General features: G+C 32.1%; 2 protein-coding genes and 1 long non-coding RNA gene across 6 annotated transcripts in view; 1 reads left to right on the top strand and 2 right to left on the bottom strand.

Moving 5' to 3' along the window:
- Positions 1-3017, bottom strand: part of LOC148606507 (protein phosphatase PTC7 homolog) — a 22985-nt gene extending 19968 nt beyond the window's left edge. Inside the window, exon 1 of the mRNA XM_088546924.1 lies at positions 2662-3017. Within this exon, the coding sequence (XP_088403050.1) occupies positions 2662-2887 (226 nt within the window). The 5' untranslated portion in view covers positions 2888-3017. The remainder of the gene's footprint in view (positions 1-2661) is intronic.
- On the top strand, positions 2978-12239 carry LOC148606508 (uncharacterized). 3 transcript variants are annotated; one of them, XR_015915479.1, is made up of 6 exons: positions 2978-3116; positions 4381-5342; positions 5781-5938; positions 7049-7253; positions 9000-9065; positions 11740-12239. It is a non-coding gene; the product is annotated as an uncharacterized LOC148606508 (long non-coding RNA). The 3 variants fall into 3 exon arrangements; XR_015915477.1 differs by having other exon boundaries at positions 3007-5342; XR_015915478.1 differs by lacking the exon at positions 11740-12239 and having other exon boundaries at positions 3007-5342; positions 9000-9169.
- On the bottom strand, positions 7138-10028 carry LOC148606509 (transmembrane protein 35B-like). 2 transcript variants are annotated; one of them, XM_088546927.1, is made up of 4 exons: positions 9960-10028; positions 9031-9163; positions 7921-8148; positions 7138-7216 (listed from the first exon to the last, which is right to left on the bottom strand). In XM_088546927.1, exons 1-4 carry the CDS (start codon positions 10001-10003, stop codon positions 7181-7183), a joined length of 441 nt encoding a protein of 146 aa, XP_088403053.1. In that variant the 5' UTR covers positions 10004-10028; the 3' UTR covers positions 7138-7180. The 2 variants fall into 2 exon arrangements, with proteins under 2 accessions (XP_088403053.1, XP_088403051.1); XM_088546925.1 differs by lacking the exon at positions 7138-7216 and having other exon boundaries at positions 7429-8148.
- Positions 12240-22302: the final 10063 nt, after the last annotated feature.

A 22302-nucleotide genomic window follows, 5' to 3' on the forward strand; every position in this document is an offset into this window, starting at 1 on the left:
AAATTAGTTGTAAGTTGTGATGTCACAATACTTACATGTAACTATTATGACAACATTTTACACTTACAATTTTTTTGTGAAAAGGACCGCTGAACCACAAATGATACATTTGTACATACTGCAATATTGTGGACAATTGACAATATGTACACTGTATCAGGACACGTACTGTAAACAAATACATGTACCCAGACAGTGGTGGCTCTAATTCCATGCCAGTTTCTATTTTTTTATTAAGGCCACTTAAATGTACATAACAAAAATAACACAGAACACAAATTTTGCACAAAGCGTAAAAACAAAGGTTATTTTTCCCAAAATTCAATATTTAACAATGTACTGTATTTATGGTTAAATCAGTGATACAACACATTTTTTGTACATTATCCAAAACAAAACAAAAATATTTTCAGTATAGCAATTGATCTCACTTGTATTATGTATGGTATTGTCAAGCAGAATATCACCAATACAAAATGTATATTGTGGTCAGTATATACATGTATGAATCATTGCATTCCTAGTATACAAAATGTACATGTATATTCATGTACACATAATTTTATTTGGTATCTGAGTCTGTTCAGCCTGAACATGCTGAATATTGTTCACCCTAGTACAAAATATACATAGTACCTGTTCCCCAATTACTCTTTCGCCCTGAGTCCATACATTTTGTAATTTTCAGGTACATAGTATATGATTTTAAGTACATGTACATGTAACGTAAGGATATCTTATTCACTTAAAGAGTTTGTGAATAACTACTGTAATCATGTATATTTTTGAAACTTTGCTGTTGTTTCAAAATTGTTTAAATAGTTGAAAGCATTTTGAAGATAAAATATGTACATGTAACAATAAATGATAAAAAATTAGCTGAATACAATTTCTGAACTCTTTTTGAATAAAAATGTCTTACTTAAAAATACAATAAATAAGATTTTCATTCAGAATATACATGTACATATATATGACACTATGATGAAATAGTTTTATATAAAAATGAAAGTCTGTTATCTTAAAATAAATTCTAAAAGACCAAGGAGGCCAATCAACTGACAATTCTGCAATACATTTGTACATTGTATAAGTTACATCTAATTACCAATTACAAAGAAATACATGTGCTTTGTATTATTCAATGATATATAATGGGTTGTGGTTTTTTTTCTTATTTTTTTTATAGACACACTAAAATTAAAATTGATTACCCACAAGAGAATAGTTCAGTGATAAAAAAAAATTAGCAGTCGCTAAGTAGTCCATGGCTACTATATTTTGAGCTGGGCTACCAAACTCTGAGGTATAATTTAGTTGAACAAAAAGAAAATATTAAACAAAAATATGGTCAGGGCTAACAGCTTGTATTTCTTAATTTTTATCCCTGTATTTTGTCCATGAGTGTTAGTTCAAGTTACATGTAATTTAAAATGATTAAAATATAATTTCATGATTTACACATGTGTATTTCTGAACTTATTGTCAATATAGTAATTAAAACATATTTTTTATGATATAAAACGGAAGAATTCACTGGCGTCAAGGACTTACATGTACATGTATTATAACTTCCCCTGTTGGCACCCATATTTTTTAATGCAGCAACTGATCGTGATGTTTTTTTAATTGTGTCAGCATTTCAAATATTCTCTTGCTTTCATATTTTTTTCCAAATATACATATATAAATGTATATACATTCAACTGATTGTACAAAATGTACATGTCTAGTGGGAATGGATCCAATGGGTGAACTGACCCAGGGCGAATGGACTCAGGGCAAACAAGTTACTTACTAGGATGAACACACCTGATACCTTTATTTGAAGCAATCATGTTCTTTACTTTCCGAATAAAACCTTTTCTAACAAAGGAAGTTCATCAACAGTACATTTTGTACATGTACATGTATTTTTACTAATTGAAGCATTTATAATAGAAATACATGTAGTCATGTGTAGACAAAGAAGCTTTTGTACCTCATGTACATATATGTATCTGCATTCATGTACATGTACACTAGTGTGTACATGTACAGTGTGTACATAAATGTGTTTGTGTACATGTGAAATTTTCTTTTTTGGTTAAAAATTGTTTATCACAGGTAACACCTTCTGGTACGAGAACACAATTAATTTCCCTTGGTTTTCGTTGTATACGAATATAGTTCCAACTTTGGTAGTAGGTACCTTCCACATTTTTTCATATTTTTACTGGAAACTTATTAGCTGAAGTTTTGCCTCTAATTGGTAGAAAATAGGTTAAAATTACTTGGGATTTTTTTTCATTAATCAATTCTGACTAAAAGTTGTGATTTGGTTCAGTGGAAGAAGGTTAAAATTTAGGACTTTTAACTCAGTTCATTTGTCATGTTTACCCCATCTCTGAATTATATGTATTAATTTCAGAAAATGATGGTAAAATTTTCTACAATTGATATATAAAATCCTGTTTTTACATATCTTTAGGCCAGAGAAGTTTTATTCAGTTTGCGCCGGTGGAATTTTTTTAATCTGCTCAAATGTGTATATTGAAATGCACTTGTAAATTAATTGCGGTCTCGTGCCTTCTACTAAAACACGTGCTTCTTGCTAACCCTATAAACAGTGTCACATGTTTGACCTTGCACAATAACAAAGAGGTCGACACTCACTCTTACCTATAACATCGTAACTCGTGTTTCTCGCTACAAAATAAGCATCGTCACCAAAAGACCAGTTTTTGAAGTTATGAGGTTTGGTGAGTGATTTTGAAAATCCCGAGCATCCAGTAACGAACTGCACTGGCCCTTTCACTTTGGGACGAGTTTTTAGTTGAAATTCATTGTGTATTCCTGATAAAATAGCACGGGACAGCGCTCGCCACCCATGGTACACGGATTGCATATCCCGTTCGTCTACAGTCTGCCAAGTTTGTGGCGCGATTAACACTCCTTAATCAACGAAAAATCACATTGCGAAGTTTACGTACAGCTGATCGCTTCCATCTTTGTTTAGATCCTGACGTCACGTGTTTGACCCGTTTGACATTGGAAATCAAGGGAGATAAATCTGAATCAAAAGCTTTTATGGAGGGCCAAATTAACATATATTTATTATCAAGAATCGATTAGTCGTAAGTTGTGTGACAAAAATCGTTTTATATGGAGATATAATTTGTGTCAGTTCAGACTAGTTTAAAATTGAACGAAAAGCAAGTTTGAGAATATTTCTTATTTCATTTTTTTCTTCAAATTTTCATGCACGCACTTACCACGTGTCGCTGCTCCTAGTTTTAATGAGATTTTAATAGATATTACTAGGGAATCGCTACATGATGGATATTTCATTATTCTATTATACTTTTATTTATTTATATTTTGACTGTCGTAAAAGTTTGTCAATTATGTATAATTACGTGCCAAATTTATCCTGCCATTTTCCCTTAGTTTCTGCAAAAAATGTTTGTAAAATCACATTTTTTTTTTCAAACAAATATTTGAAAGTATTTTTTTACAAATGATAACGGAAATATCTGAAATTTACCATTCATTTTATATAAGATTTTTTCTGACTAAAATGAAGGAATATTAAAAGGTACCAATTAAGACAACTGATGTAACAATTTTACACTATTTTCAACTGACAATATGACAATTACTTCATTGTCTGTGCGAAACTCTCTGGCGCTTCTGAAAATGGTACTGTAGAACCCCAGTTTTCAAACTATATAAGTTAATTTTGACATTTTTCTCTTTTTAATGGAAAAAAAATACTTCAAAATAAGTTGAGAAGCTTTTTAATCAAATCCAAAATGAAAAATAACATAAATAAAACCTTGATCAAATTAATATATAAATTATGTAAAATTATATCAATTTACAACACCAAAAGAACTTTAATCATCAAACAAATTAATTTACCAAATTTACAACATTATACTCACGACATTATATTTTGAAATTAAACAAAGCAACCACTATTAAAATTGAATTTTGTTTTACATAACTTAATGCAGTTCTTTGCATGTGTATTCAGAAAATTTTTCACTCTTAAGTCTGATATTTGAGATATCGGTCTTAATAGAAGCAAAGCAACATATTGGTGTTAACCAACTTGAATATAATCAATTAGCCACTATCTAGAGTAAAATGTTTTTTAAAGAGTAACTTGAAAAGAAGCGGCCATTTGCTCTTAGTATCCATTCATTTATTGATGTCTTTAATTCCTCAATAATGAGATTATAATGAACATAGATATTACAAAATCAGCATAGCAAACAAAAAAAAAAAACACAAAAACAAAAACAAAATGTCAGATATAATAGAAATTGTAGATATGATCACAAGAACGCAATATATATAATTTATTTGGTGTATTGCTTTATTATGCATTGGCAGTAAACTGACCATATCTGGCGGAGCACTGAATAATGTAGGAATGACGAAGTTTCGCAAACGACGTGATTTCCCCAGTCTTGCAGATTAGTTTGTGGCCGTTTTCCTAATAAAATTGTGTACAAATCCTCATCATCATAACACCAGAGTTCCTGGTAAAGTGTCAGAGGAAAGTTTTCAATTATTATGTCTGACCAGATATCACACAAAACGTTTGTGCATGGGCAACTGCATGAAACATGCAAGAACGAATCTCTATATATTCGATCATAAACGGAGCAATACTTCTCTGAAAGTTCAGGAATGTCACATAATAATTTCGCTGTAAGTTTTTCCTTCAGACCAGAATTTCGCAAATGTCACAGATGTATGAATATTTCGGAATCTAGAAAAGTTACAATTATTGTTTATACGATATTTCCAATTGTCAGTTTGAATTGAAGAAATATGTTGATTGACTATTTTCTTCCAAACTTGTTTGGGTGGAAAATGTCCATTGCTTGTATAGGTAGCGAGATAACCTTCCAGTCTGTAACGGTGAAGTATATTGATAATATCGGGTATAAATCCTAATTGTTTTCTTAACGGTTCGCTTAAAAAGAGGAACAGACTCGCAAGAAAAATGTTCTTTGATAGATTGTAATGATTAAGGCAACATAGTTTTTGTAAAAAGAACAGCTTCCTTTATTGCCATGGTTAATATCCAAATCTATAATATTGTGACTCATTTTTCTTGTGATTTTGGCATTTCAATTTGCACAGCTTCCTTTATTGCCATGGTTAATATCCAAATCTATAATATTGTGACTCATTTTTCTTGTGATTTTGGCATTTCAATTTGCCATCTTCTCCATTTTTCATGTTTTCTGTCAATGCTGACACTGATCCCGGTAAGATGAACCGAACTGATAATCCTGCATTAAAATTCAGTCCTCTCAGTCTCAGTTTCTCCTCGATTGAGAAAGGTTCGTATAAACGTAATATTCTGTGTAATTAACCAACCAAATGCATATTTACTACTTCAGGTATACATAACACAGATCAAAGTATTTTTTAGGAATGTTTTATTCGTCAGCTAAAATATCAAACAACATACTTGTAGCTGCCGATCATTCTCATTTCTTTGCTGGTAGATTCATAAAATGGGTGGAGGGGGGTCAAAATTTATAAATTTATAAAGTGGGGGATTTCGAGTCATTAGTTTGCTCATTATTCCAAAATTTAGCATAAAGTTAGCAAAATAAAAATCCTTCGAAAGTGGGAAAATTTTGTCCTTCACGTACATGAAATAAAATTTTAATTGTGTTTCTTTACAATGTGACCTTTTTGTCTATGATATTTTGTCCTTTGATGTTGTCCTTTATTCTGTTCCAACCCCAGTAACTCTTCAACTCTTCATACAGTGAATAAGCAGTTTAAACCTACACCCGCAGATGAAGCCATTGCCATTCAAGAACTAATGAACTGTACTATTGATATTAACAACTGGATAACAATAATAAGCTAAAGATGAACAATTCAAAAACAGAATTTATTCTTTTCGGGAGCCGGTCACAACTTGGTAAGTGTTCTACTAAAGAAATTTCTATTTGTGGCGAAAAAATTAAGTCAGAAAACTGTATCAGATGTCTGGGTGCTTTTTTGGATGACACTCTAAATTTCAAAGAACATATAAAAAGGAAATGTAGAACAGCCATGATAAAAAGCATTCGAAAATGTTTGTCAAAAGAAGCCACGGAAACTCTAGTGTTATCTTTAGTTGTTTCACATTTGGATTATTGCAATGCTATTTTGTATGGTATTTCTCAGAACGAATTGTTAAAACTTCAACGCATTCAAAACATGTGTGCCAAATTTTTATTGAATCGCTCAAAGTATGAGAGTTCTAAACAGGCTCTATATGATTTACATTGGCTGCCAGTAAAAGCTCGAATCAGTTTTAAAATATTAACATACATGTACAATTGTTCTGTTGGTAATGCACCGTCATATTTAATTAGTTTATTGTCTCCTCAAGTATCTCAACGTACACTAAGGTCATCAGAGTCTTCTGTAGGTTGTTATGTTATTCCTTTTAACAAGAAGAAATCATTTTCAGATAGAAGTTTTTGTACTATTGGTCATAAATTATGGAATGAGTTACCAGTTAGCATAAGAAATTCCAAATCTGTTGATATTTTCAAAAGTCAATTAAAGTCACGGTATTTTTGAAGATTATTTTTCATTATTCTGAGCTTAAACAGTCATTAGTTAACAGTGTAAGATGCCAGTTTATTATTGGTATAAGTATATGTTATGTACAGTTGCTCTATTGTTTGTTCATATTTTTATTTTTTGCATTGTACAACGCCATTGAATATACATTGTGTAGAAATAGGCGTTTAATCAAATAGTAAAGTTTCGAAGTTTTTTCATCTGGGTCCGTCAGTGAGCTTTACAAGTTTGATCATGTGACAATGTCATTACATTACTTATTGTTAAGTATCAGTCGAGTCAAACTTGTCAAAAACCGACCGCATTCACTTTTATTTCTTAATTACTCGATTCAGTTACAAACCATATAACCTGTCTTAGTTTTTTTTTTTTTTCATTTAGGTGCTTTGCTTCATATAGAATGTACATTAAATCAGCACTTTGCAAGAGTTGTCGTTCTTGATTTGCTTTGTTTTAGTTGATTTTTGTGTGAGATGAATGTATAGGTTATTCCAATGTACAAACTTGAATGCAGAAAAGACTACTGTTACATAAAAATATAGCATCTGAAGACCCAAAACATTGTTTATTGTGGGGTGTAGACCATCAATCACCTGTACCATAGACAGGCTTGGAATTTCTGGTCCTGTGAAAAAAGAGAAAATGAGCTCCAATAATATTGGGTAAGTTTAAAAGATATGACCATAAAACCTTTCGAACAACAACTTAGAACATGCAGTAAATATACTTTTAAGAATGAACTGAAGCACATTTTATACATTTTCATACATGTTAAAATTGAGCATATTGAAGACATCTCACTTATAGTTACGATCAACACAGAATGTGACAATCGTATACTGAATGAATAATTTTCATGATTTATTAAAAAAATCATTTTCAAAGTGTATATCATACATGAATATATGCACAAATAATGTAAATGCTCCACAAAGCAGTGGCGGCTTCAAAAAAGGAGGGGTCCAGAAAACCTTACTTTCTCTCGGAAAATCTAGTTAATATTGCGCAAGAATTATAGGGGGAAAAATATCAAATCGAATTCTTGATTCTACCTTTTTAAAATCTCACAATCAGACCCACCATTTTATAGCTTTCTGGATCCGCTCTGTAAAGGTTGGTTTAAGTAAGCCAATGGTGCGAAAATGATTAAACTGTCTTTAATTTCTTGATTGAGACATCTTTCAAAAGTAATTAATATTATACGTGCTTCTCATGTCCCAAAATATGTGTACTTGAGGACACAATTCATTAATCTAACTTCCGCTTGTCCGTTTGCCCATTGCGCATGGATTTGAAAAAGAAATAGCAAGAAACTAATCCTAAAACTACTGGGACTATACAATCTTTGAACTCGTCCACGCAGACATGGGTTTGTACAGCTCCAACCATTACAACAGTCAAAATCCCAGCACCGATCGTTCTGGTTTCTCTCAAAATTAATGCCAAAGCGGCAACAAATTCCAAGATACCGACAACCAACTTGTAGGTTAAAGGTTTTGGCTGGTAACCGAGTAAAACAGTTGGACACACTTTACAATAGGCCTGGAATTTCTGGTCCTATGAGAAAAGAGAAAATGAGTTCCAATAAAATAGCGTTTACGCGATATGAACAGTATATAACTGTAAAATTTAAAAGTCGCATGAGCTACGGTGATTTTTTTACCACAGGTCAGGCTTAATCCTACAAAAACACGGGAAAAAATCAGAGGCTTGCTCTAGTCGGAATAAAAAAAAATCATTTAAATAATAAGGTGCATGCTCCCAGTTTTAATGGAGTCCGGGTTGCTCACGTACTTTTTCTGTGTTATTTTGTTGTTTCGTGTATCTGCTTTCCCTATCTGATATTCGTCCTTGGACTATGTTTTTGTGATTACCCCGCGTTTCTTGGTTCATATGATCGGGGTGTACATGCACATGCAGTGCGTATGCTTGTAGTGCACCCATTTGATTGTAAATTCTAATGGATTTGCTCAACTCATATGATGTGTAATAAAAGCAATTTTCTTCGACTTTAAACGACTTTACGGCATTTTTACATGTACAAAATGTAAAATTGTGAACCGTTCTTTCGATCGTTCCCGTTTTGTGTGACCAGAACAGAATTGTTCACCTAGTCATAGTTTCCCTTACCTGTTTTATTTACTCGGTGAGTGTTTCTACAAAAGGAGACGACCCCTACCCCACCGCTGCGCCTGGTCCATATTTACTACAATATTTTAGTATAACTTGGGTCATTGTTTTGTTTTTGTTTTGTTTTGTTTGTTTTTCTGTGTTTGTCTAGTTTTTTATCCCGGATTATGAATATCCCATCCCCTGTTGCTTTTATTATCGATAATATTCAAGATAACACTAAGTACTAGCAGATCTAAATTTTAAAGATACAATGTAATACACATCTATTTTTTAAGGTCCAAGAAAAACTTATAAAGGACTACATACCATCATTTGTCCAAGTTCCGACGGGAAAAACTGAGGTAATATTTTTATTGATGATGACAGAAGAAACACTGCCGTTATTGCTAACAACAAAACTGTCTGTATAATTTGAGATGCACCCATATTCAATGTTTTACTGCAATTGAAATTTAAACAAATTGTTCTACTCATCTATTAAGAGAAAATGCAAAACAAGTTGGCAAATGTTAATCATCATTATACAGCATGCAAAACAAAGTGGCATATATTAATCATTATTATACAGCATGCACAACAAAGTTGCATATGTTTTTGCAAATTTTCCAATAAAATGGAGGGATACTAACCCCCTGCACCCCTTAGATCATACCACATTTTCCGGAAATTCTAGATCCTACACTGACTTCATCCGTCAACCGCGTAAACCAAAATATAGCCTCAAAAATGAATGATCATATTGACTAAAACGAATCCAAGTTACCATTTTTGAGTTGTTGTAAGAGCAGATTGACATACACTCAGGCATACAAGCTTATATCAACTATGGGACGGAGAAACATCGAAATGCTAAAATTATCCCATTAAGAATGTGAGCATATATCTGAATCTATATTAAGAAACAAGTCTGGTATTTTAGTTTAAAAACACAAACGGGAATGGTATACAAAGACATGAAAGCATATGTACTTTACATCTCTAGCTGTATCTCTATGAAATTTCGGTAAACAATAAATATAAATAAAGTACTTGAAATTTTCAAACAACACGTCTTTCAAAACGAAAGTAGGTCGCACTTAACCATGCGCTTATTCAAAATCAAAGATGTTATGTAACTAATGCCGCTCTGTTGCAAACAATATTAAAGAAACCAGAAATAAATATAATTATTCGGTGCTTCTATGAATACACTTTATAGTATTGAAAAAATATAAATGATTGCTTCAATAACTCACCTGAAAAATAAATATTGCAAATGTGCATGTACGAAGAGCAACATTGCCAAAAATGTAGTAAGATTTGCCTTTTAAATATACATTGCTTAATCCTACAAAAATAAAATGTGTTATGACCTAAGGGGCGCAGGGCGTTAGCATCCCTCCTATTTATTGGAAAATTTGTCATTTCCATGCGTAAAATTTACAAAAATGGTAAATAATTTCCCAACACCCCCTTTTTTCTGAGGAACCCCGACAGGCACCCTTCCAAAGATGATTGACGATTTTTCTTAATCAAACAAACTTTTCTATTATAAAGGAGGTGGAAATAAGGTTCGCTTGGATCCGTCTATGCTGTCTTATCAATAACTTATGGCGTCTTAGGTCCCAATCTGGAAACCTGACTCAATATACTAGGCGGCCTTATAGTTGCCTTGTATATATAGAAGGATTCGTTAGAAAGATTTGTGTATACGAAGAGGGTATAATGATGATTAACATTTGCCATTTTGTTTTACATGCTGTATAATGATTAACATTACATTAATTATATTAATTCAATGTGGATCCTGAAAAATTCGAAAGATCTTTTGGAGACAATCAGTTCAAGACTATTATCTGAATACAATAGCATTAAAACCTATGATTTTTCAACACTGTATACTTCTATTCCCCATACTCAGTTAAATTCCTGACTCAAAAACATTATACATCGTGGTTTTTCCTAAAAAGATGGTACACCTAGATACAAATATATAGTTCTTGGTAGAGATGCATCATACTTTGTAAGAAATAATTCCAAATCCTCTTCCGAATATACAGAGGAAGATGTTTACAAAATGCTGGAATTTTTAATCGACAACATATTTGTCCAGTGCGGTGGACGTGTTTTTCAACAAACGGTCGGCATTCCAATGGGAACAAATTGTGCTCCTTTACTTGCTGACCTATTCCTTCAATCTTATGAGGCTGACTTAATATCTGATTTGACCCGAAAGAAAGAATATCGTTTGGCTAGATCCTTTAATCTCAGTTTCCGCTATATAGATGACGTATTATCTTTAAACAATCCTAATATCGGGGATTTGATACATCGCATCTACCCAAAAGAACTTGAGATAAAGGATACTACAGACACTGTAAGGTCAGCCTCATATCTTGACCTACACTTAGAAATCGATGGTAAAGGCAAACTATTGACCAAACTTTACGACAAATGTGATTACTTTTCATTCAGAATTGTCAACTTTCCTTTCATCTGTGGCAACATCTCTTCAGCACCTGCGTATGGAGTGTTCATATCACAACTCATACGTTATGCTAGAGCTTGCCGAAACTACGCAGACTTTTTGTATCGCGCTAGAACTCTGACAAATAGACTTCTGGAACAGTGTTATGTTGCTACAAGATTGAAGTCATCACTACAGAAGTTTTATGGTCGTCATCATGAACTCGTGGATCGTTATGATGTATCAAGGAGCACCATGAAAACTGATTTATTCAACGGGTCATAGTTTACCTTTCCTCGTTTGTCTACCCCGGACTTGACTTTTTATGAGCAACTCGGCGGGTGTTTCTATAAAAGCAGAGGATGCTAACCCTACCGGTGCACCTGGTCCATGCTCTCAGTTTTTAGTGGCGTCCGAGTTGCTCATTTACTTTTGTTACTTTGTATGTATGATTTTAGTTACTTTATGTTCTTTGTTGTGTATGTCTGTTTTCCGTGTCTGGTCTTTGTCCCTGGATTGCATTCTTTTGATTACCGCTATAACCTTGGCTCCTTTGATTACTCTTGCAGTATACTCCTGATCCCAGTCGGAAGATTGCCAGGTTGCGACCACGTGGTTTAGACGTGACAAAATCATTTGTAAATTCCATATTAGTGCCAATACTTTAGAAACAGAAAAAGGGTGATACATAAATATAGACAGATATAAGAAAATTTGTAATTCATGTAATAATGGTGATATTGGGGACGAACACCACTTTTTCTCAATATGTTCTCAATATAAACAACAAAGAAACAATTAATTGAAAAATGAAAAAAAAATCTGTAGTTTTTAGTACTTAAATTCATCTTACCCAGTGAAAGAATTGATTTAATTACTAAAAAGCAGCTCATACAGCATACTAAAATTAAAAATAAACTTTATGAAAAAATGAAGGAAATCAGAATAAATGTATAAATATTTCTATAAAAGTTAAATCACTGTCACTTCAAAATATTCATACGTAATTATCCTATGTGTGTTGATATGTTGCTTTGTAATTCTTTATATTATATACCATAACAATTTAATGTAAATGTGTTTGAGCTAATAAATATTGTCTATTGTCTATTGTATTAACCAGTTCAACATATGATATCTTATTCAAATGTATTAATTTGGCGCCATTTCATTAATAAGAATATAAATGACAAAAAAAATCCATCACTTTTGCTTCCCATTAGAAAACATAAATCTTGGCTTAGGAAAAAACGCAAACCGAAATTAAGCAGATAATAATCAATGAACCGTTTTTTTTTTTAAACAGAATGCATTTTGCAGCTAGCAGAGAACATTCACATTTTGGTGTTAAGTTAACAAATAATTGCGGTGACATTACTTTGTGTCGAAATGTAAAGTATTTTCTTGAAAGAGTAATCAAAGGAACCAAGATTTGAAGTAAAATCCAAAGAATATATTCCAAGGATAAAGACTAGACAGGGAACACACACACACGCAACAAAAACATTGCAACAAAAACATTGAAATAAGGGCAACGGTGGGGTAAGCGTTCTCTACTTTTCTACAACACCTGCTTGGAAATCAAGTATCATCTTTAAAAAAAGATAGCCGACGCAGTAAAATTTGTTCTTCTTACTTATAACTTTCTGCATTTCATTCAGGAAATAACACATGACACGCAATTTCAATATTCGATTTTGTTTTTTATAACGCCTCTAAGTTATAAGCATTTGGCCAATCGGAAAGCAATCTTGTGATCAGGTGACTTGCGCTTCCGTGGAAGAGCGTCTTTACGGTCAAAGGGTAAAAAGCGAAACTATATGCGTCGTAAAAAAACAAACGACAAGAATACAGTTTGAGCATACGTAGAACAATGAGTTTTAATCTAAACCATGCCTACAGATAAGCATGTAAAGCTAAATGTGCTGGTCCGATTTCCTCTGACCATGCAACCTTCCTCTTTTTAAGTCGTTAATATTGTTAGCGACTTCTTGCACTCGTAATTTCCGTATATGATATGCATAACTATATATTACTACATCACCTTATGCTGCTGATCGGTGCCGCAGAACCGTCCATTTTAGTTTCAGACGAGATCAAAATGTACCTCTTACATACAATACGTGTACATGTGTTCGACGTGTGTTTTTATTTGTGTGAGATCGGGAGGTCTACAATAAAAGTTGAAATGATCGGTTTACAAAGGACTTTCTGTAATTTAGCTGAGAAATGTCTGGTCTCCGGGTTGTTCTGATTGAGAAATATTCGGGTCATCACGGTTACGAAGTCACCCGACTTTAAACAGAGCATATCGCAACTTCGATTATTATCAGAATACAATAGCATTAAAACCTATGATGTTTTAACTCTTTATACTTCTATTCCCCACACTCAGTTAAAATCCCGACTCAAAAACATTATACATCGTTTCGTTGCAAAAAAAGACGGTACACCTAGATGCAAATATGTACTTATTGGTAGAGATTCCTCATTCTTTGTAAAAAAAAAAAAAGAAATATCCAAATCATCTAACAAATATACCGTAGAAAATGTTTTCAAAATACCAGAATTTTTTTTATCGACAACGTATTTGACCAGTGTGGTGGGCGCGTTTTTTTTTTCAACAAACGGTCGGCATTCCAATAGGAACGAATTGTGCTCCTCTTCTTGCTGACCTATTCCTTCTTTTTTTATGAGGCTGACTATATAGCTGATCTGATCCAAAAGAAGAAACATCGTTTTGCTGGAACCTAGTTTGTATTATCATTAATATTATTATTATTATTTTTATTATTAACATCTTTGGGTACCTAACTAAGGTTTCACTAACCACTTCCGGGTCAAATGGCCACCCCCTATATAGTACCAAAAACACACTGAACCTAGACATATGCATTGTAAGTGCATTATTTGTGTGTATTATGATTAAAAGTAGTCAAAATAAAGCTGAGAATGTGTACTTTAAAATCATATATGTAATTAACTACAAAAGTGTATGAATATTGTTTACATGTGTGAGTAATTTGCCTCCATGCTGTCAATGAGCAGAACAGGTAAAAATGTAGATTTTCAGTATTATTTATTCAAGTAAATTTTGTGAAGAATTTCTACAATCATCGTACCATTAGCATAATGATTTCGGAAACCTTATTTTCCAAGCTTTGCAACGGTATGCAACTTTAAGATGTCATTTGTCCTGGGAATTCACAGTGAAACTTTGAAAAATACTTTTTTAATATGTAAAGTAATGGAAACGTTAGAAGTGGTTAGTGAGACCTAATACTAATTCCATATCTGCCGTGCCACTGCCGATTCCCCATTTAATTCCCATGTCCCATTTATACTCATTAAATGCAGAATTACATCTATGGACTGTACCACCTATAGGGCGAAAAAGTTAAATTTGCCCTAGTTTTATTTACCAAACATGAATTGGGCTACTGGATCAGCTTAGTCTTGTTTCTTGAATAGAAAGTAATCCATTTTTTAAAAATAGAATTCCAGACTGCTTATTTACCCTTATAGTTTTCTGTGTGTGGTCCGATACCGTTTTATTCGCTTCATTATGGTCCTGTTTATTTCTTTCAAACTTTGCTTTTATTGTTAAGGTTGCTGCTGTTGATTTTGTTCTACATTAAAACGCATACATGTTTGTAATTTTTTGGTCTAGACATACAATGTTGGTCTGCTGCCAATGTTGTTTTAGTTGTTAAAAGAACAATTGATATCTCTAGTCTAAATACGATAATTGCGGTCTTTCTTTCAAACACTCTATGTTTTTGACCGAAACAATACAACAAAAATGTAATAAAAAGAAACACAACAAATAATAATCGATGAAATTATAACCCAATTTACCCAAGTGATAAGAGAAATCATGCATGTTTTTTTCCTTGATTTTGATGGTGCAAATATACAAGCTAAACTTTCAAAATTGTTGGGTTTTTGATATCGTGTTTCATCCACTGCCTGCCTTTTAAAGAAACTAGCACTTAAATGTAACAGGGAAAAATATTTTTAAAAAAAACTACAGAACTCATATATATCAGAGCAATAAAAATTACATGAAACGGTAGAATATCTGCAGAACGAATTCCCTGACCTCAAATGATATGCTATGTGTTTTTGAAAATAAACTATCCCCGGACCCGACTTTAAACCTACATTCCACCATTGTGTCAATATTAGTGTGGATTTTAACCAGAAATATAACAGAAAGCAAGAAGCAGGTGGCCCTGAACCTCGGGGTTTCACCAATTCGTGTCCACCTGTACAATCATGTTTTCGACCTGTAAAAGTGTTTTATATGAAAATGATCAAAAGAGAAATGGTCCTTGCAGATCTTACTAAGAAGTATAGCTTACATCCTTTTCTTATTGTTTTCTTGATTTAGAAGAAAGGTTATATCTAAAACGGTTTATTTCTAAATTCTCAAATACATTTTTTTAGTATTGCAGTTAAATAGTAATGCGCATACGTAAGTTATGAAATTATGACAGTGAGAGTATTTCTGAAAAAAAAGCGAAATACTGAAGTGATGATATGTCAAAGGGGGGTATTCCTTTAAAAATACACACATAGACGAGCATATGAACCTACAAAACCAGAATTTTAAAATTTTAAATCGACGATGATGGATGGCTCAGAAATCGACTTTACAATTCACTAACAATGCAGCCATATTTTTTATCAAGTTAAAGAGTTATCTCCACTTTTTCAATGCTTTCTATGTAAATCATTACTCTTCAATTATAAAGTTAAGCGAAAACCAATTTCAACTTTGAAAAGGATGTTTTGTGTTATGAATTGGGTAACAAATCTTAAAACAAAATTAGTAAAAGTGTAAACTATTATATCATATCATATGATGCGATCGAATAAAAGTTTTTTAACTAAGACATTGCATTAATTAAATTATGTTTTTTCACATGTTTTATTATCATGTTATTCTATACCGTATTCATGTACAAAAACATTACCTGTTACCGGGAAAATGTCCATATTTCCAGAAACAGTCTTCGCTTCAATTTGCCTTAGGAGATTGCAATCGATACAAGTTTCTCTTGCCTCATTGGGTACACTAGGGTAAAATTTTTTGACATCAAGACAAAATAAAATTGTATTTTTCGGTAATGGCTGTGATATGTCATTTATTTTTCTTAAAAAGTCTGTTGTATCTTGTATGAACCTTGGGAGTGATCGTACGTGTTCTGTCAATTCATTCTCGACCAGTTCCACAATTTTCACGGTATGGTGATTTCGGCCGTTTATGATTGTACGGAACGGGTGGTTCTTTTTGTGAAGTTTCGGATTAATAAATAGTGTTTCATTTCTTTTCTTATAACTTGAGATTTATAAGGCTTTTCAACTAATTTTGTCATACTTTGTTTTCATTTTATTCTTTAAAAGTATCATCTAATTTCAAATTGATATTAGGAAGACAATTTCCAACGAATTTAGGTCTCGGGATCTGGGCTTTGTCCAGGCGGTGTTGCCATAGATGTCACAGTGGTACGAGAGGAACGACAAAAAATTTGCTTTGCAAATTTGACAGTTCTAACATCGTTGGAAATTTTTCAGACCCTGCTATGCTTACTTTACCTTCCTTGTATCAATTTGATCCGACGGAGCAATGTAGCGAATAGAGACGTCACATTCTGAGACGTTTATATGCATTTATGATGTGTATTAGCCCTGTAACACACACACACACACACATTACTTACCATTGCATACGTCATTAAATTTGATGACGCGTTATAATATTAATGCTTAAAAGCTCTTTAGACTACGGCCATGGTAAAACATGATAACATATAGGCCGTGCCTATTCAAAAATATGAAGAACTAGTCATGTCAGAATCGGAATAAATTACAGAAACTCCATTTTATCATTGTTTTGCCACGGGCCGCGGCGCCGAATGGGACTCTTGTGGTTATCTACTCAAAATTCAATTTTGTACAGACAAAAGTGAATTTGTACAGACAAAAGTGAATTTTGTTCCACAAAAATTAATTCAGATTAACAAAATTTATAACATACTACAAATTTTCAATTTTGTGTCACAGACTTTTGTCTTTTGTGAGACTAAAGTCGATTTTGTGTCACAAAAATCAATTCTAAGTCTATTTTGTGTCACAAACATCAATTCTAAGTCTGTTTTGTGTCACAAAAGAAAAGTCAATTTTGAGTCGCAAAATTCAATTTTGTGTGACAAAATTGATTTTTTCACAAAAGACAATTTTGTGTCACAAAATTCAATTTTGAATATGCAAATGAATTCTTTCGTCACGATTTTGTAAGTAGGTTTTTCGTTGGATAGTAACAGGTTTCCGATTACTTTTAAGTGAAATTTTAAAAAATCTCTTACGTTGCATTCTACAGTATAACTGTTTTGAAATTACTAAAGTTGCTATTATACGTTTTCTATAAGATTTTTTTTTATAAACCAGGTTTAAAATACGCGATTTTTCTACTTTCGATTTATCGGGATTTACCCTGGTGAATCACGTTGTCATTTCCTGACATATCTTTCAACTCAACTATAAAATGCTTTCGCCCGATGTTTTAATCGCAGCCAAATTTGTTAAAATTTGAAAAGATAATTTTTATTAATGTATTTGTCCCAAAATTTGCTGGAAAAAGAAATGAATCGTCAGATTAGCCAAGAAAATCATATTAGAAATATGTTGTGCGGTGAAATGTGTTAATCTGTCAAAGTCGGCTAAAGATTTTGTTGTTCCACTATCCCTCACGATTTTTGCTAGATACAGATAGATTCCTTATTTCATTTCGATTCTATTCTTTCGTTTCCCTTTTGTTTACAAATGCTCAAATGATCTATCTTTAGATTCAAGTTTAAGTGACACAGTGGGTTATACGATTACCTTATCCGATATTTCTTTTACTTATGTGCTTTATTATAACCGTGCACATTCGTACCTTATCCGCTGTTTTAAGTTTATATTACACGTGTACATGATACTGCACATTTTGAATTCATTTGCATATCCAAAGGATTCTGTAAAATAATTTACATACAAAATTGACTTTTTTAAGACAGAATTTAATTTTGTCCCACAAAATTGAATTTTATTGAATTTTGTGACACAAAACAGAAAAAGCAAGTCTTGCTCAACCAGCTATCCGGTAATAGTCTAGCAAAATAATGCAGCTACCCGACACCAGTTACAATGTCCAACTAAAGGTGCCGTCACTTCACACTTAGGCGATATCATTTAAATACAAAAAACACCGGTTTTATACATTGTAAATTTCGATATGCTGTACACGTGTTTCAAGGAGTAACATTTCATTAGCAGCATTGAAATCAAATACATAGGAAGATCATATTCACAATATTAGTGGTATACAAGAAATACTCAAAACCAAAACTATCGAAAGAGAAAGCTTAATCTATAATCGAGAGGTTCCGCCACATGCAATGCAAGGAATGAAACAACAGTGCTTAACGTATTTTTAAATTTCATAAAGTTTGTTTGTTTGTTGGGGTTTAACGTCTGAGCAGCAATATTTCAGCTATATTCAGACGATGAACATGAAATTGATGATAAAATGAACATGAAATGATGAAGAAATGAAAAAGGGATGGGACACAAAGACAATGGGGTCGACAAATTTTGATTGCCACTGGAAACGGGGAGAGGTGGGTAGGATCGGGCAATTTAGCCTCCTGTGGCGGAGCGCAAAGGTTCCTACTCATATCGAATACCACAGTAGGGTTCTTTAACGTGTTAGGAACGTGGCATCTTTCCCAACACGGTGCACCACTATGGTTTGCGGTCAGTTTTTCCGTATTACAGCCTGTAACACGCCAGGGGTACCCCATTCCACCACCAGAAATGAAAAATCATTAATAAAAATATATCTTTTTAACAATACTATTGTTAAAAATAAAAAAAGTACTATTCACCTTGATGTTTGAATTAAACCAAATAGAATGACTCAAGATGTGTTTACATTCATCAAGTTCCGAGGATTGCTGTCATATTCCTGGAACCTCTTTGACATCTTTAAAAACGTCCCCTAAAAACAGTTCAATCTTTCCGAAAGGTGCACTAGACCCTTTGTATTACAGAAAACAATATTATCACCCATACTTTTTCGACATTGCTTAATAATAATTCTTCCCAAGGGGAGTGATTAAGTGGATAACGAAATGAAATTAAAACAAAACAAATAAAACACATAGAATAAATAAAATAATTTTGTACCCTTTCTTCATAAATTAGATATATTTTTTTAAAGCATCTGATATTGATCATACTTGTTTATTCTTTTATTAGCTCCAACACAATTACACACGTATGTATGAGGAACGGAGAAAAATATTGCTTTATAAATTTGAAGTTATTAATAACATTACATCATTTCTTATTTCTTAACATGTGGAAGTAATCTTTTATGTTATTCTGGATTAACTTATTTTCTTGCAAATTGATCATTTATTTAATGTATGTGCAATTAACAGTTATCTTCTTTTCAAATACATCAGGATAAGCTTCATAAAGATTACAATTAAGCAGAAAATGAATTTTATATGCGTATATTGTATAGTAATTTATTATGACATGTCACGTGATGCTTACCTATTTCTAAGAGTAATCAAGGGAACCAAGGTTATAGCGGTAATCAAAAGAATGTAATCCAGGGACAAAGACCCGACATGGAAAACAGACATACACAACAAAAACATAAAGTAACTAAAATCATACATGCAAAGTAACAAAAGCAAATGAGCAACTCGGGCTCCACTAAAAACGTGGAACGTGGACCAGGTGCACAACTTTTTCTTTTTGATAGGTGATAGGTTTTTTTCATATGCAATAATACATTTTTCAATTGATAATGAAATTTTCAAATTGTTTTACTGCTGATGCGTTATGTTATAAAACAGAAAACTACACACATTACTTAAAGGTTTTGTCTCTTAAAAGGATGAGAGTCCGCCATGTGTTTTAATGAGTGAAAATTAGTTTTATACGATTCAGAAGTCTCGGGTTAGGCCACAAATGATTGATGAATCAATATGTAACTAAATTAATATAAAATGGAACTTTTTTAGATCATTTCCTCATGTTTTGATAGAAACGTACTAATACGTTTTAATTGTTTTGTTTTCAAATTCTTAAAAAGAGGTCATTAAATGATGCTGCTGCTGCTGCTGCTGATGATGATGATGGTGGTGGTGGTTAATCAATGCAAACAAAATGTTTCATTTGAGTGTATAATGGTCTACCTTAGTTATACATTTCATTTTGAATATTTCAACAGTAACTTAAGTGAGTTTCAGTAAAGGAAGAAAAATTTATTTCTATTCATGGATTTCTATCTGTTAAATATGTCGCATTTCAAAGAAATGAAATACTCGTCTTTAAAGTAAAGGGTTGTGAGATGAATGTGATAAAGATAATCATTTAAGAGGAAAATTGATTATTTTTTTTTTGTTTTTTTTTATCACTTGTAGAAATAAGAAGATATTTTTACTTTGAACAATGTAAACTGGACATTTGTCTTACGAATTATGGGATTTTGACATACGTTCTCTTTTATAATATTCGTTTAAAGTCTTCCCCAAGTATTTAGTATACACTGTAGATGCTATAGGTAAGAACATGGTGATTACGAAGCATGTTTTTTTTTCAATTACTTGCTTTGAAATTTATTAGTCAATGAAGAAGTAATAGTTTAAGAATTAGTTCGAAATTGCTCATTCAATGTAAAAACGGAAACAATATGAACCTAATGGTAAATCCCAAAGTACTAAGTTGATAGCGATAAAACCTTGAATAAATTGGCTTGTATATTTCTGAGAATTAGTAATGCAGTATCGGAAAATATAATTTTATCTTAAAAAATTATCAGAAAGGACTGATGAAATATGGAATGTTGTATCATAATATATATGTATGTTGTGCATTTTGTCATGAAGGACAATTGTTAGAAGAAATAATCATATTTGGCAACATGACAAAGAAACTAGACCGCTTCATTACAAAATTTCCTATTTTTGGGGGTTTTTTTTGTTGGTTTTTGTTTTTGTTTTGTTTTGTTTTTCTTTTTTTTTTAGTGGTCACGAATATTTTTGATTGGGAATAAGGCATTTTTGCCCTTCTAATATTTTTAGACGCCTTTGTATCAAAATTAACCATTTTTGTTTACCTACAGCATAGATTATCAAGTAAATCAAACCGTTTGGTCTCTACTAGACGATTTGTAAGGGTTGGGGTAAAATTTTGAATACTCTTCCAATGTTTTAAAAGGATTGCAACTTTTTTATATTTTTATAGTAGACAAATTTCTAAGCTTTCTCTTGGTATCATCTGTATGTGCAAAAAAAAAAAGTATTTCTTTTACTTAAAATATTTCAAATCCAAATACCTAAACTTACCTCGAGGTCTACTATAGAACCTGGTTTCCATGAAAACACTGCCCTTATTTTTTTCTTACAAACAGGCGGATTTATGTTTTAAATTTAAATATCTTACAAAATATATGTATATAGATCTGCAAAATTCCTCAGGTCAGGGTTTCGTAATCTGACCCATGGATTATAAAGCTTGATAATCATATAGGGACTTCAGAAATATTTGATATTCTTGTTACTCATTCATTTTACACCTGGTTTCACTTTTTCGCTTACATAATTCAATGACAGGCGGCAACATTACTCCAAATTATTTTTTTTCTATTGTGTAATATGAAAATTAGTGTTCATCTCTTATATGAATCTTACAATTTTACATTACTAGCCTCTTTTACTACATAATCTTTAAATGAAAAAGGCTTAAAATGAAAGGGCCATTTTATATTTAAAATATCAAGCAGTAAGTGTCACTTTGATAGTAAAAACATACCAATTTTAAAGTTGTCTTTTATTTATAATTTTCTACAGTCCACAATATACTTCTCCTATTATATATAAAAATACTTTAAAAATATATAAACTATATAGAATAAACATTTTAAGAAGTTATAATTTAATAGCTAAGATAATTAAGCAATAATATAAATGAATTTATACAATTTCACAGCATATGTTATTTACAAAATGATAATGTTATTTAATGAGAACTTTAAACCTGTCTCATCTGTTTCGTTTGTTTTGAGT

The sequence above is a fragment of the Perna viridis genome, chromosome 9 (assembly GCF_037379345.1).
Source record: "Perna viridis isolate PV_CMFRI_1.1 ecotype Kerala chromosome 9, ASM3737934v1, whole genome shotgun sequence".
In the NCBI taxonomy this organism is placed as follows: Eukaryota; Metazoa; Mollusca; class Bivalvia; order Mytilida; family Mytilidae; genus Perna; species Perna viridis.